Source organism: Camelus bactrianus, chromosome 31 (assembly GCF_048773025.1).
Source record: "Camelus bactrianus isolate YW-2024 breed Bactrian camel chromosome 31, ASM4877302v1, whole genome shotgun sequence".
Classification (NCBI taxonomy): domain Eukaryota; kingdom Metazoa; phylum Chordata; class Mammalia; order Artiodactyla; family Camelidae; genus Camelus; species Camelus bactrianus.
In genome coordinates this window covers 17019291-17035511 of record NC_133569.1, presented here as the reverse complement: position 1 = coordinate 17035511, position 16221 = coordinate 17019291, and the positions used below count along the sequence as shown (strand labels likewise).

The 16221-nt window shown below is 38.5% G+C and overlaps 1 protein-coding gene across 1 annotated transcript in view; it reads left to right on the top strand.

Moving 5' to 3' along the window:
• Nucleotides 1-16221, top strand: part of ELP3 (elongator acetyltransferase complex subunit 3) — an 80881-nt gene that overhangs the window by 43195 nt on the left and 21465 nt on the right. Inside the window, exons 11-14 of the mRNA XM_010967810.3 lie at nucleotides 6167-6257; nucleotides 8470-8535; nucleotides 10092-10319; nucleotides 11238-11319. Of these exons, the coding sequence (XP_010966112.1) occupies nucleotides 6167-6257; nucleotides 8470-8535; nucleotides 10092-10319; nucleotides 11238-11319 (467 nt within the window). The remainder of the gene's footprint in view (nucleotides 1-6166; nucleotides 6258-8469; nucleotides 8536-10091; nucleotides 10320-11237; nucleotides 11320-16221) is intronic.

Below are 16221 nucleotides of genomic sequence, written 5' to 3'. Positions count from 1 at the left end.
GAATTAGTAATGTCCTCGGTGAGTCTGAGGGCAGTTTGCTTGAAGAAAGTCATGACTAACACAGTACCTGCCTTTGGTGGAGAGAGTCCTGGAGTCTAGCTGTCATGTCAGATTTTCATGCTTCGGGACTGATAATTTACTTAACTTTGACGGTAATTATTTCTTTCTAGGTTTTTTAATATAAAGAGAAAATCTTTATAATGTTTTTCATTTTATTATTATGTTTTATATGTTTTTAATATAGCTATGGTATTATACAAGTTTCCATTAGAATTCCGTTTTTTTATGTAGCTTACTGTGGACTGATAGCAATAAAGCATTTGTTTTTCTATAAGCATGGGCAGAATTCCTTAAATGTATTATGTTACTTTATGTTTTACCTTGAATATTACCAGACTGTTACTGTGGCTACCTGCATAGGAATTCATTCAAATCTGTTGTATTTTGGGGTTTGCTTTTTGCCCATTTTATTTACATAATTTTCTCTGTATATACTGCATAAAATGATTCATTACTTTATATTGACTTCCTTTTTGTTATCAATAATCACTGAAATTCTAGACTTGGCTTTTGTGGTACTGAGGTGCAGGGTGTGATGTGTTTCTGTTGTGGACCGCTGTTCATTGACCCCAGTACTTTGCCTTTTGATCATGTGATTTTATACTTTTTTCCAACAAAGTTTGTAACATAGTACTAATTACCAAGAACTTATATTTTCTTTCTTTTTTCCAGCCATATAGCTATACTTACATGAAGAAAATGATACTTTCTCTATAAAGGTACTTTAAAATTCACTTTCAGTATGTGTATTAATAATAGGCTTACATTATTTTTCCAAAACTTTCCTTGTATGATTGGGATGCTTCAAATTTATCCACTGGCAAATAATTCTTTCTTCATTTTTGCATCCCATTTCTTGTCAAGGACTTAAAAATCTTCCTAGTTACAATGTTAATGGCAGCATAGTAGTCTAGCATTTAAATTTTTCTTTTTCAGTAAACTGTTCCTTAATATTAGACATTTATGTTGCTTCCAAGTTTCTTCGCTTTGTAAAAAAAAAATCATTATCCTGGCCTCACGACAACTAAAATCCATGTGCCTAGAACTCTTTACTTCTGTGGAAATAATCTGTTAAGAGCAGTATAATCTAGGAGAAGGAATTACTCAGGATAAAGGATTTAAGCATCGTTGTTGTTGTTGTTGTTGTTATTATTATTATTAATAATAGACTTTCTGGAACAAAGGGAGTGTAAATGAGTGTTGTAGTTTTGCTGTGTATATTGATACGGTTTTCCAAAAGGATTATACCAGTTTAGAGTAATTATGTAGTCATCGGTTTTATCACAACCTCTATAGAATTGGATGATTATTTTTTAAATTTCATTTACCTAGAAGTATTATTTGCATTTTTCCCTAGTTATTAGTGAGGATTAACGTTTTTTTTCCAAGTAGCTGATTATTTGTGTCTTACATCAGTTATCTGTTCATATACAATTTGCCAGTCATGGAATTTGGATCATAAAGGAGGTAGATGGTGCTTTTATTGAGATAGCTCAAAAAAAAAAAAACTTTATAAATTTTACTTTGCCTTTCAGAGGCCTTTGAACTGATCTACTCTTTCCTGGACAGACTTAGAGACTAGGAAACCGATAAAGCCGTGTCCCTGCTCACATAGCACACTTAACACTTAATAACAACTTGATGGCTGTGCTCTGGTAAAACAGCTTCATATATCTACTTAAGAACTGTATATTCCATTTACTGTTTTTAACATCATGTTCAGAGATCGCTAGAGTTTGGTGTATCTTGACTTCTGGAAAGAAGTTTGCACCGAGAGCCAGGTGGAAGTGCTAAGTGTTAATGGGGAACTCAAGCATTATATACAAGTGTGTGCAAGGGAAGGCTGAGTGTTTAGAGAGTGTTAAGTGGCTGAGAAACCTGATTCGGGAAAAGAGAATCACCGGGGTTTGACTCTGCTGTGTTTCTCCTAACTTGGGTTTTAACCTTTCGAAACAATTCTGAAAATGTAGAAAAGTGTTAGTGGTCTAAGAGTGCAGTTAGTTTGGAAGCAGTTGGTTATGTCTTGGTAGAAAGAAACCATTGGCAAAGGGAAAAGCCTCCTCCCATGGTGTTAAAGCCAGGTAATTTTAATTATTACAGTGTTTTTTTTTTTTTTAAATCATAGTAAAGGAAAATCATATGTGACTTTGTGTTCTATGCCTTTAGAACATCTGGCTATTTCTACGTAGGTTCATCTAGTGACAGCTTCTGATTATAGGCAGTTTGCTTAGTGTTGACTAGTGACACTAAACTTACACATGGAGAAGATTTTAGAAATTATTTTTTAAACAGCTATCAGAAGGGAGGAACAGAGGAAGGAAAGCAGGAGAGAAGATATTTCAAGCGAAAAACGCAATGTTTTACACTTTAAAAAAAAAACTATAATTTACTATTAGATTACCTGCTGTTTTTTAATTGGCCATTTTTCCCACTTCACCCCCCTTTTTTTTCTTAACTAATTTACACTTTACATTTCCTGACAGTTGAGTCAGTAACGTTTTACTGGGTGTTTTTATGAAATAGCATCTCAACAGATGATTCTCTATTGCAGCCCTGAAGGGTGCAGTCAGTGATTAAACGTAAAATTCTGTCCAGACACATGATGGAGCCACATTAAATTGCTGCTGCCCACAGGCTATTTGGCAGCTGTCTGCCTTGATATGATTTTTAAATCACTGTGAAGTATTAGAATAGAATACCAATTTGCAACCAAAACATGCTTCTGAAGTGTGAGAAACTTCAAACCTGAAAAGCTCTAGACATCACTTTGAAAGTTTTTTGATGAGCAAATTGCAAATATTAGTGCCTCTAAGCTAGAAATGTTACCTGTTGAAATAGAAAAGAGAATATTCTTGAATGTATTATCTCTTTAAGCCAAGAAAATGAAACTAGATTGGAACAAATTGAAAAACCTAAAAATAATTTTAACTCCTGCCCAGATGGCTGTAGCAAGTTCAGATGGTCAGTAGTTTTACCTGGGTTTTGAACTCCTGGGAGACTATAACAATGTCTGTTTACTTTTATATATTCCAGTCTGTTTAATATACTGCTTTGCAATAGGAGATGATCTGCATGTGTAGAACTCTCTCCCTTCATTTTCAGTGAAAAAACTTCATCACTGAAAGTGGAGATTGCCACATTCCTATTCCTCAGTGAGGAAAAACTCCCATCTGGTATACTCCAGGCATTTCACTGCCAGAGCCGTGTCGCATTTTGGCAGTGACAGACATAAATTTAAGGACATTTGTGAGCAGATTTCTCGTTGTCTGAAGGGGTTTACAATAGTTGAAGGGCAGAAAGCTGAAAAGAACACTGATGTCCTGGATTGCAGTTGTAATTATCAGCATGATTTCACAGCTTTATAAATTTGCATATACAAATAGTTATATGTTTATGTGTGTGTATATATGAATATATATGTATATAGATACATAAATTTATTAGTTGTGTACACTGAGACGGGGGTAGGGGCTATGATACCACAGTAGAAATGAGCACAGTGAGTGCCCAGATCTTGGTTTTTAAATACTCTCCACTGGAAGGAATCAGGGCTGCATGGCGATATGGCCAATTCCAGGGCTGGGGAAGCCAACATATAAGGTAAACCTGAAACATCTTGTTATTCCAGAAAGTAAGGAAATAGTCAAAGAATGACGGGGACAGGTCAAAAGGACCCAGAAACCAGACGAAATGCATGCCCACGGTGCAAATCTTGCTTAAGCAACAAAATAAATAATGTTCATATCAGATTACAACTCATTGAATAAATTAGAATCTGTGCGTTCATAAATAAATGGAGGAAAATGCAACGTTATTCCTTAAAATACAAGCTCAACTAATAAATGCAGAAGGGATGATAGAAACAAATAGTCACCACTGACAACACTGTGGGGGAGGTGACTGGTGGATGCTAGCCTGGTGCTGGAGGGTCCGTGAGGCACAGGATGTTGGTGACGCTGTGTACCCGTTTCACCTCTCATACTGTAACAAGTATCCTTCCATGGTCTACATTTTTCACATTTTTGTGCTTTCTGTTGATTTTGCTGTTTAAAATGGTCCCCAAGCATAGTGTGGAGGTGCTGTCTATGTAATGTTCCTAAGCACAAGAGGGCTGTGATATGTCTTATGAAGAAAATAAATGTGTTAGATAAGCTTCACTACGGTATGAATTGTAGTGCTGTTGGCAACAAGGACAATGTTGATGAATTGATTCTGTTTCAAATAAAGTGTCTTTAAACAAAAACACACGTAAAGCAGGTTTTGTGTTGATCAGTTGAAGAAAATAGACTGAAAGCTTACAGGAACCTAAGCCCGCATTTTCCCCAGGAGCCATGCTTCAGTATTTGCTAATTCAGTGTTCATGGCACGTTTAGAACATCACTGCCATGGATAACAAGAATCAGAGGTATCCGTCACGTAACGGGCACTAATAGTGGTTGCTGTTGATTGTATCAGATCAATTTCATATCATGTATAACAGTGTCTTAAGCTTTACTTTATAGTGAAACTATGTACACATATTTGTAATTTATAAAATATTTCAGGGTGAAAAGGGGCATTTGGAAGACTAACCTTGGTTTATATAATACGAAATAGTAAGATATTTAAAACAGTTGTTTGCACATTCCTTGCTAAAATTGTACTTTTTACTTTACTCGCCTTTCAGCTTCATCTGATTACTAACTTAAAATGTATTTGCTTTTAAGAAATTATAGTTCCAAAGATAGAAAGTTTATTTCACTAAAAATTAGAAGTAAACTATATATTAACTAATTGCTCTGAAATATTTTTTCTTACGTCAGTCTCACTATGAACTTCCTGGCACGTCGTTGTCTTAAAGAATTTTCGCTTATCATTGCTTTACAGTAGCTTCCAAAACCTAATCGGTGTATTGTGATAGCTTTTCATGCTAATTGATTGGCTTTTGATACTTTTGAGAGATCGAGAAATATCTTACTAGAGTCAATTGGGTGAATTAGCTAATTGTGTTAACATTTGGAGGGATAAGGGAAAAGAGAAAGAAAAGACTCAAGTTGATTCAAAAGCAAAAGTGAGAAGAAAAGATAATCAGCGTATTCTTCAAGTCTCTAATTAACCAAATATTAGACAAAACAAACTGGGGACTTGTCTCTCAATAGGAGATGCTGAGCATTCTCTTACTTCAGATGTTTTGTTTGTTTGGTTGTTTTTAGTTTTGGGGGGGGGTTTAAGTGGAATTCTTTATTTTATTGGTGGTTTTTTGCGGGGGGGGGTAATTAGAGGTTTTATTGATTTATTTATTTTAATGGAGGTGCTAGGGATTGAACCCAGGACCTTGTGCATGTCTACTGCTGATCTATACCCTCCCCCTCAGGTTTTTTTTTAAACTGCTTTGTCTTTAGATATTGTCTTTGTCTAGAAGTGGCGTTGAAGGCTACTGACGTGAAACTCGTAACTTCAACTTTTGATTGAAGTTTCCTTAATACGCGCTGCTTTCCACCATATTGATGCCCGGAAGTGAGTTCTGTGTATTCTCATCTGTAGGCAAACTCTTAGCCTTCTAATGCAGAGTCACTTCTAATTTAGATTTTTAGGAAATAGGAGGAAGAAGTTATTCCTTTGAGACCAGTTGTCATCTAAGCCAGGCTTTTGATTCATGGTTACCTGTCATTCAGCAACCGTATGGGAAAGTGTTTGTAAGCTGTAAATCAGTGCATTAATAATAATTTTTATTTCTCTTCTTTAAACAAATCAGATTTTGTTTTTTTAAAGAAAGTTTTATTTCTTGTTTTGTTGAGTACAGATGTCTCTTCAGCCAAAAATCTTTACTAATGGTTATTGGACATTTGTTTTGTACTTTATAATCTTATAAATTGATTTTCATCAGAAAAACCCTGAGTGGTGGGGGAAAATCATAATTTCATAGATGGGAAAATGGGTAGAAAAGCTGTGAACCTTGCTCCCTGGTTAGAATACTCAGCCTCTGTTTTCCTAGTCTGTTTTGTAGATTTGAGGGCAGGGTTTTTTTGGGTTTTGTTCTTCCCCTCCCCCACTTTTTTTAATGTCCTGTCTTCCTCCTGTAGAAAATGATTTATATTTTGCAACAGCTGATGTTTTTCTCCTACAGAGATATTCCAATGCCCTTAGTCAGCTCAGGAGTCGAGCATGGTAATTTGAGAGAGCTGGCGTTTGCAAGAATGAAAGACCTTGGAATACAGGTAAGAGTTTGACCATAACTGTTGAGATCGAAGTAATGTGACACACGAAAACCTTTGACACTATCGCATCACACACTTACGGGTTTGGTCAAAGAGCTTTTGTACATTGAAGCCGTTCTTACTGTATAGCGTGTTGAAGTCGAAGCGAGTGGTTGCAAAAGCAAAGGCTGCCTATATCCCCATACCCCTTCTGCTTTCTTCTGAAAGAATGTAGGTTTGTTGATTTAATGGTGGTTTTTTCCTGCCTACTCAAATTGCCAACTATGTTTCAACTCCTTTTTAAAACACATTTTTCCTTTTGAAGTATTCTTGGCTATTCGACTCTTGACTAGTGGCTATAGGGAGAATATGACATTCGAAGAAACAAAGATTACAGGCATGAAATAATTACCAAACATTGTTACTGCCCAGAAAGACCAGCCTCGGTCGCCCCCTCCACCCCCATGTCTATTCATTCACTTACTTATTTCGTGAACATTTACCAAGCACCTCCTTTCTGCTTTGCCTGCGAGTACAAAGAGCCCGGGAGTCTGCAGTTTAATCGTCTCTGTAGATGATTCTGAAATCACGGTAAGATTTGAAACTCAGTGCCCTGGGAACTACTTCTTAGAGCTGCTGAAGAAGAAAGGCCAGGAAGGTGCGTAGGCCTGAGCATTGACTCCTGGCCTCTGCCTTCAGAGGTTCTGATCCACTAGGTCTGGGATGGAGCCACGGGTGGGATCAGCCCAGCCACCGTCTTCAACCTGGTACCCCTCATAAGCCGTGATAGCATCTCATAAAGTAAACTGGGGTTGAGTCTAACAACTGGGTCAGTCAAACCCAAAAGACATCTAGTTCACATAGACAGTGTCTTCACTAGAAAACAAGCACACACCAATCTCTGCCTTAGAAAACACTCCCCTTCCCTCCAAAAAAAGAAAAAAGCACGCGTGTGTTCATTAAGAGCTTGTAAGAGTAGTGTGTTCCACATGCACGCTGCTGTGTAGAACTGCTGTAGATTAAATATATATATAAATGTAATAGATTCAAAATTACAGAGATTTGTGATCCTTGTTTTCTGTACAATTTTTGTTTGAGTTCATGAAATCCACATCAGTAAAGCATTATTTTGGGTTTTTCCTGGCGCATGGAAATAGCTTTGTTTTAGAGAACTAAATGATGAGCTCTTATTTTTCTCTTGGAACCCTATCCATATATAGCAGTCCTTCCTAAGTATGCTATTAGTAGTACAGCTTGCGTGACAGCATCACATTTCCTAGGATGATCTTTCCTCATTGATGGAAAATGTTAGAAGCCTGGAAATAATTTTTACTATCCGGGAAAGTGTACCATAGGACATGTACTGGAATACTGTAACGGTTTTGTAAGTATAAATGTCAGGCTGTGTAGCATGCACCTGGGGTTGTGGAATAGAAGCCAGCGTTGCCTCACATAGCTTGGCTATGCAGACCAGCTCTGCATCCATGTTACCTGCAGGCAGCTTTGTGCCTCCCAGGGACACTCGGAGAGCCAACCTGTGACCATGGTTCAGACTGTATAGTAAATGACTCTAGGTTCCTTCTTTCTTTTCATCTTTCTTCCTTTCCTTCCTCTCTCCCATCCTTTCTTCTACCAAGCCTATCTCTGCAGAAAACAGCAGTCTTAGCAACCCTGTCTTTGACATTTCTAAAAACGATACAAATATGGTGATGCTAAAAATGTTAACTGCCATAATAAAATGGTGAAGGTTTTTAAAAAATGAGGAATTTGCTTTTTACTCTTCTATAAACATAGTTTTGGGTTGCACTTTCAGATACGGTTCTATCCTTTGGGTAAAACCATTTGTAGATTTTAGGATGCATGTTCTTTACTTTCCATATTATATTATATATTGATCTCCTTTGGATTCTAAACTGATTTTTAAAGAAATACTGTACTACATGTATTTTCACTTTGTTTTTCTCTATTCTCGGATTTATTTAAAAATGGCTTTATTTTTAAATTCAGATCTTTTATTCCAATATACATTATGTCCAAACTTAATTTTGAGCCCAGGATTTGGTGGAGAAGTTTCAATAAAAATGGAATTAGTGACCAGTTTTATATTTGCCCCCCCCCCGCTTTTCCTTTCTTTCGTCCTCCCTGCCTTTCTCCTCTCCCTCTCTCCCTCCCTCCCACCTTTCTTTCCTGCCTCCCTCCCTCCCTCCTCTCCTTCCCTCCTTCCTTTTGTCAGTGTCGAGATGTGAGAACCAGAGAAGTTGGAATCCAAGAAATTCATCACAAAGTACGGCCATACCAGGTTAGTGTCTTTATTTTTTAGAGAGATTAGGTCCTGTTCATCAGTGTTTGTCAAGCCTGGGTTTACACCTACTTACCAATAGGACCAAATCCTAGAAGTTAATGAGTAAACCAAGAGCAAAGAGTAACTGAGAGGTAAGATAGCAAGCCAGGAAAGCCAAATATGAGGGTGGCTCAACTAAGAGTCAGGTTAGGAAAACCAAGTTTGAACTTCATTCTAGATCAGTACCATCCAGTGGAACTTCTGCGGTGTTGGCAGTGTTCTGTAATCTGTGCTGTGGAGTATTGTATCAGCCACCAGTCACGTGCGACATTTAAGCACTTGAAAGGTAGCTAGTGCAAATGAAGAATTCAGTTTTTAATTTTTTTTAATTGCAAGTAATTCAAATGTAAATAGCCAGAGGTGACTAATGGCTGCCTTCAGATAAAGGGGATGTGATCTGCTTATCTCTGTGCGGCTGTTAAACCATGGCCCGTTGCTGGCAATCAAGTGAATAGAGCGGCCTTATTAGCAGGGGTTCCATAAAACTTACTTGTAATGAATTAACTTCTCTCCTGTAATGTCATAATGTTAGCTATTTGCCAAGTTTTCTGTGGGGTTTAGCTCTCCTATGGGAGCCCATTTGAGAAAGGCTAGAATAGATGATATCTACACAGATATTTCTGTTCTCAAAATGAGTTGTTTATTTCACATTTTTCACATTTCAGACCTTTTGAGGGAAAAAGTAGCCTCAAACACAGTTAATCATGTTGCCAGATTCTTGTGCAATCCAGTTACTCAGCAAACATGAGTGCAAAAAGGAATCTAAGTCTGAATTGCTCCCCTCACTGTGGGCGCAGCCTGCCCATTGTCAGACCTGCCCACACGTGTGGCTTTGTCTGTGTGCATTTTGCTTAAGTTTATGCTGAGTGCAAGGGCCACGTGAGCAGTGAGCAAGAGTCCAACGCTATGGGGATTGCTAACACACAAGCTTCCCCAGAAGCTACTCTCTGGTGATTGGGTTTTCTTTCACATGGTAATTTCAGAACTAGGCATACTATTTTAAAGGTCCTATGGGACACTTTTTCTTAAAATCCCATCAAGAAATAAGTGACCAGTAATAATATTTTTTTTCTCCCAAGAGCAGGTTTTAGTGGAGGAGGTAAGGACTAGAAAATGAAATCATTGAGCACCTGACAGTTCTGGGGCTCAGGGCTGCTTCTAAGACGTGATGTAATGAGTCATTATACCTTAGAGATTCTTCATGGAGGGTCAGAGATCTAAATACATGGAAGCATTTACTGAGCTGATCTCTAAGAATTGGAAGGTTAATGAGGTTCAAATATTTATGAAATTGTAAAATTGTTTTCCTTTAATAATAGTCCACGAACAAGGCATGAACTCTCATTTAACTGGTGGTATCTGAGAGTAGACAAGCAAAAAGAAACATAATTTGTGATTATTTATTCTTTATCCCTAATTGTGGCTATCAGTCTAAATAAATACATATAATTATAAAAATGAACTTTGTTCTCTAATTTTAAAAAGAGTTTTTGTGTGGTTTTTCTATTAAACAGGTTGAGTTGGTAAGAAGAGATTATGTTGCAAATGGTGGCTGGGAAACATTCTTATCATATGAAGACCCAGATCAAGACATTTTAATTGGCCTCCTGAGATTACGAAAGTGTTCAGAGGAAACGTTCCGTTTCGAATTGGTTGGGGGTGTTTCCATAGTCCGGGAGTTGCATGTGTATGGAAGTGTCGTCCCTGTGAGCAGTCGGGATCCCACTAAATTTCAACATCAGGTATGCTGTGTTCCATTTCTAGTTGACCATAATTAAGACATGGCCCAAAGGAGGAAAAGAGAAAAGGAATGAGGGGAGGGAGGAAGCAGAGGAGGAGACAGAGGAAGAGGATAGGGGAAAGGGAAGTATAGAAACAGCAGTCAGTATTGCAGTGGTTCAGAGATGTTTTCTCTTTAAATTGTACCCTTTTGGGTGTGAGGGAGGAGGAAGGAGAGACAAATTGGACTCAGTGAAGTGGAATATAATAATAGTCTGAACCATATGAAATTGCTATTTTTGAAAGTCAGAAATGGTCTAATACCGGCAATTTCATATGATTCAACAATTGTGGAATCAGAGATGATAATGTGAGTGAAAGCAGTTATGAAACATTAAAACACTTCATAAATGCATGCTATGTGATAGACTGGGACACTGCTCCGCTCCCCCTAAACCTGAATAAATAACTCACTTTTTTAAATTTCAGGAAACTAGATTAAAACTACTAATGGTAGATACAGCATACACCCCCAAGTCCGTGATTTAAGACTATTGCCTGGTTTCAAAAAGCCTTTTAGAAATTGAAGGGGTGACTGATAAATACAAGATTAGATGCCCCAGACTTTCATCACCTGGAGATTGCCTAGAACTTGTTTAAAAGAGACAAAAGTGGAGAGGCAGTTACCCCCTCGCTGGAACTAGGCTACATCATCCACAAAACACCTTTTGATGGCTTTTGTTGCACATTATTCCTAGTCCACTCCAGTCTACTTTTGGAATAATTGAATGGTTTCTTTCCTTATTCCCATAAATGGTTTGTTTCACTCTTACTTTAAAAGGTTTTAGCAAGTACTAAATATTAGCCACCTTATTTTCTCGACCCCTCTTAACGACTTCTTTCCTTCTTAATTCTCTAATCCCCTCCATTGCTCCTCGTAGGGGTTTGGCATGCTGCTGATGGAGGAAGCAGAAAGAATCGCTAGAGAAGAACACGGATCTGGGAAAATAGCTGTTATATCAGGTAATGGGGGAGGGCAAAGTTGCTGGTTCATTCACATTTTCAGCTTGATACCACAGTTAAAAGTACCTCAGGCCTCTCTTGCCCCTGTTTATGATTATTATGGCAGAGCCAAAGAGGGAAAGACTTGTGCTCAGACACAAAGAAAATTCCCACATGCAGTTTGGTGGAATAGAGCTTGCAGACTCACTCCCTCTCTGAGCAATAAGACCAGAAATCCTTATCCTGTCTTCCTCGTGGTCTGTCACGCTGGTCATCGTGGTCAACTCGTCTCTTATATTTTGTGCCCGGTTACTCTTTCTGGGAGAATGAAATTTGATGACATGGATCCAGGAAAAACATAAATCAATGTTGTTGTTCAGAAAATTAAAGCAGAACCTAGTTGCCAGTACAATATATTTAAATGCAGAATTCCTCGCTCCTGAAAAATTATTTTCAATGACTGCTTCCGGGGAACAGCTTTCCCCTGTTTGGTAGCTTTCCCCTACCTAACCTACGACATCAGATAAACGGCAGGTGGGCATGAAAGGGGAAGTCCGGTGTGAGTGGAGCAAGAAATAACTCGTATGCGCCCTTTCGCTCCTGCTCTTTAGTGTCCTTACAAAAATCGCTATTCCCAATGAGAAGCTAACATGGTGAGAGCCATGATCAAAAGTTAGGTTACTTTCCCTCCAGCATTTGGCTTCCCTTTAGACTACTGCATTCTTAAATGAGAGCCGAAATGAGACTTGAAAAAAAAATCAGTAAGTTGTTGCCAATCAGTAAGTCAATCCTCTTGCCCAGGGTTTAATGGTTACAGTTATGAAAATGTAATGATCCAGGCTCGCTTAATCAGTGATTTAGCCTGGCTGTGGTTTTTGGCGTTATTACCCAGGCAGATTCCTAAAGCATTTCTTAACATGGCTAGGTCTGTATATTTTTCTGGGCTCTTTTAATCGCACTAATGAAGTAGGGACTAAGGCTCACCTGACCGGTACCTATACTTGTAATAAAAACATGTTTACTCCTCAATTGTTTAACCTGTGGTTAAACAGCCTTTCCAGGAAAGGGCCAGATGGACTTGGAACTCATTGTTCACGTGCAGCTGTGGATCCCCTGAAATTTCAGTGGCCTCTTTGGTCAGTGTTTTTTTAGTACAGTACTTCCCAAACTTTCCCGTGCTTGGGAATCATCTGGAGGTGTTGTTAAAATGCAGATTCTGACTCACTAGGTCTGGGGTGGGACCTGAAAGCCCAGACTTTAACTCCCAGCGACACCTGTGCTGATTGTCTTCAGCTCTTACTTGGAGTAACAAGGTTTTAGTATTCTCTTCCAAATGTGGTGTCCTCTTCCAGGTCGTTAAGGTAAAAATGTTCTCTGGGACCCTGGCAGTGCCTGCATTCCCAAAGTATGATACACACTCATGTGATTCTCCTGGTATCTGTGGGAACCAGATCAGTTTTAAAACTGAAGAGCTAACACTTCTCCACATTATTTAATTTGCCTTCAGGATATCTATCTCTTTTTAGAAATGTTACATGCGGAGGGGGCCTCTGACTTGCCTGAGGTCACATTCAGTCACCCCGTAAAAAGCCTCCGTTCCTGCTTTTTCGAGCAGTGTCTTTCTCAGTGGAAATCGGCAGCTGTCCTCTTTCTAGCTGTTTATTATAATCTAAATAGTAGCTCAATTTAAGATCATCGGCTTGTAGAAATTTTTAAATAACAAGAAGAGGCTTGCTAAAAATAGCAGAGAAGAGCCTTTCTCCTTATTCGCTGTCACAGTAGGACTCCTGGGTTTCTGTGCAGGGTTTCTTTTGGCCAGTGGGTTTCTGCAGGAGCAGCCGTGGAGTGCCTTCATGGAACTCAAGTGAGTTCTGTGGGAGGAAGGAAGCGTTGCTTCCTATCTCTCTGGTCAGTAAGCCCCCACCGGTGCTCTCCACTGGGGAATCCAGCTAGGGCCTTGACTGACTCAAGATGTGATCACCCTTCAAATGAAAACACTAAGAGACACATTTGCTCAGATGCGATGCATTTTATTTCTCTAATTTAGTAATATATTACTGTTCTATTAAGAGGTGTCCACTATTCAGAACTTCAAGGAGAGCAGATTTAAAATGTTTTTGTATCGTAATGTGTTTTGTTGTTGTTTTTGCCCATTCATATTTGTTTATTTTTAACTTTGGCCTTTCTGATTTGAATACCATGCCATGTGTGTGCGTTTTACTTGTTTTTTGTAAAAAGTCAGTTATTCTCCTTAAGTTGACCCTTAAAATGAACATCTCTTTGTGGTAGTGCTGGTGTTTGCGTGTTGCGTTTATTCGCAGCACGTCTTTAGATGCGGTACAGAAGAGACACTGGGTGGAGTGTCGGAGGGTCGGGGTGTCCGGATTCTGTTCCTGCATTGACAGTCGCTCTCCTTGTGAGCTTGAATAATTTTGCTTGCTCTCCAGGGACCTATATGTCTGTACTAAAAATAAGTGGGTTAGGTTATCTTTTACAGTTCTAACAGTCTAGAATTCTGCCCCTCAGTATCTTCTTTTCTTTTAGCTCTCAACAAGACCAGTTGCATTTCACGGATTACATTTTAAGTAGGTTCTTTTCTGAAACCGTGTTAGGAGACCCTTTAATTTCATTAGTAGTTGATCTCAGTCTCATTGTAGATTGGTATTTGGTGATAGAAATAAGCAAGTTTCCTATAGGTAGCTAATCCTATCCGTGATTTGTGGATGTGTATTAACTTTAGCCCCAACTAGTGATACTTTGTGCCCTAAGTGTCCTACTTTTTTTTTCTGACCTTGTCCTTGATTTGTAAATCCATCCATGTTTTGAGCCATAGGCTTTTGTGTAACTCACACACAGTGGTGGCCTAGATACTCTATCTGGGCATAACTAGCAGCTTGAGTAAGGGAGAGACAGATCATTTATCATTCCGGCTACTGTGACTGTAAGAGTAATGCATTTATATAGTTTTCTTTTAAAATTACATTCTGATTCATTATGACTTCCCTTCATCTTGCCAGCAGATTTTCTGTTGCTTGGATTTATAATCTTTGATTCTGCCTCTAGGCAATGTTATTAATTGCACAGTAGATCTGATTTGAATCACTAGTCAGAAAGACTCCATGTATTCTATTTCTCCCTATTAAAAAACAAATTGTTTTTGATCTGATATCTCAATATATTTTGTTTATTAAAGGTACATACTGTATATTTTATAGCTGATTTAACTTTCTTAAAAGATTAACTTTATAGCTACATGAGAAAATTGAGAACTCGTTTATCAGTCAAATGAAGCACTTTCTCAGAATGACTTTTAAGTTAATCCATTCTGGTTTTTTAAGTATATAAAATCGTCTTAGTAAGTAGCCTGTGTTTTACAGTTAACCATCAACTCTAAATGTGAAAATTAAACAATGCAAAAAAGAAATGTCTCGCTTCACCAACATCAGAATAACCAAGTGTATGGAGTCTCTCCTGTGTGCAGGGGAGCAGGGCTGGGGGGAGGGCAAGCAGAGGAAGAGCTGCCCTGTCTTTGAGGGATGTTCACACTGGGCTAGAACAGCTCACCAGTTTTCACCCGCACGTTGTCTTTAACTGCAGAAGAAGACAAGTGTTTCCTCCTACTTAAGACTGTTTCTCAACTCAGCATTAATTGCTTCAGAGTAAGAAAACAATCTTTTTCTACATATAAAAATAGGTAAATCAGTAGTATGAGAACAACCAGCTTATAAAGTAATGTGTAGGAAGGAAATAGCAGTTATTTTCTGCTAAATATTTAAGCAATTAATTAATCCCTGTTAAGCGCAAGTGCTTTAGTATCTTTCACCAACTTATTCATGTCGCTTCTATCAACATACATTTGTTTAAGATTAACAGATCATATCTACTTGAAAGCCATGATATTTATCTACTTGGATGATCAGCATTCTTTAAAAATGTTAAGATGGAGCAGTTTTCTTCTCTTCCCTCTCTTCTGGTGTAATGTGGAAAGATTATACTGTGGAACCTAACCACAGCGTTTGAAATGCCATCACTAATAATCACCATGGAAACTGGAGATCTCTGATGTCACACTGCCCGTACCATTTCCAAAAGGGCAAATAGAACTGTCAATAGCCACTGTTTAAAAAGCCACTTAATACCTCCAACAAAATGATTTTTTTTTTCCTTTAGGCAATTTTGGCTAGGTATCAGATCCAATCATCTTACTGCTTGTTTGCCAAGCTAATTGCTATGCATCAAGACAAACAGCTATTCCCCAAGCTCCCCTACTACCTTCGTCATAAGCAGCATCCTATTTGTGTTCTTTCAAGTAGAAAATTAACATGGCCATTGGCCAAGGATTGTGCCAGGCTGACAGATTACACAATGATGATGAGAAATGAGGAAAATGTCCGAGTGTTTGATGACAGAAACCGCTGAAGTCAGAGACTGATAGCCATTTTGTTTAAACCTCTTAAAAAGGCAAAGAAGAGGAGAGGGGGAAAGAGCTGAAATATAGGATGGGCAGACGAGCCACTGTGGGGACGAGGTCACTCTAAATCGTCGTGCTTGGAGTTGTGGGATCCCATAGCCACATCCACAGTCCCTACTACTGAAAAAAGTCAGTGTGCCTGGGACTTACGTGGTCTGGTACGGCTTCCTGGGGCTGAAACTAAGGGGTGCCCCAGAGCCCCAGATTAATAAAGTGATACGTGGGCAGAAAGTAACAGTTGTTTCATTGACCACAAATGGCTGAGATTTCCTTACTGGACCCCAGAAACTCTGTTCCAGGCTGTAACACGTGTCTCTGCGTTTGAGGTAAAGGGAGTTCTATTCTTTGTATTATAATCTAGTTGGAAAAAAGTGTACATTTGTAACTAGATCTGTCTGGTAATGGACTCATAATCCTTACCGAAATGCCTAGAAAGGCCTTTCCTCATTTGC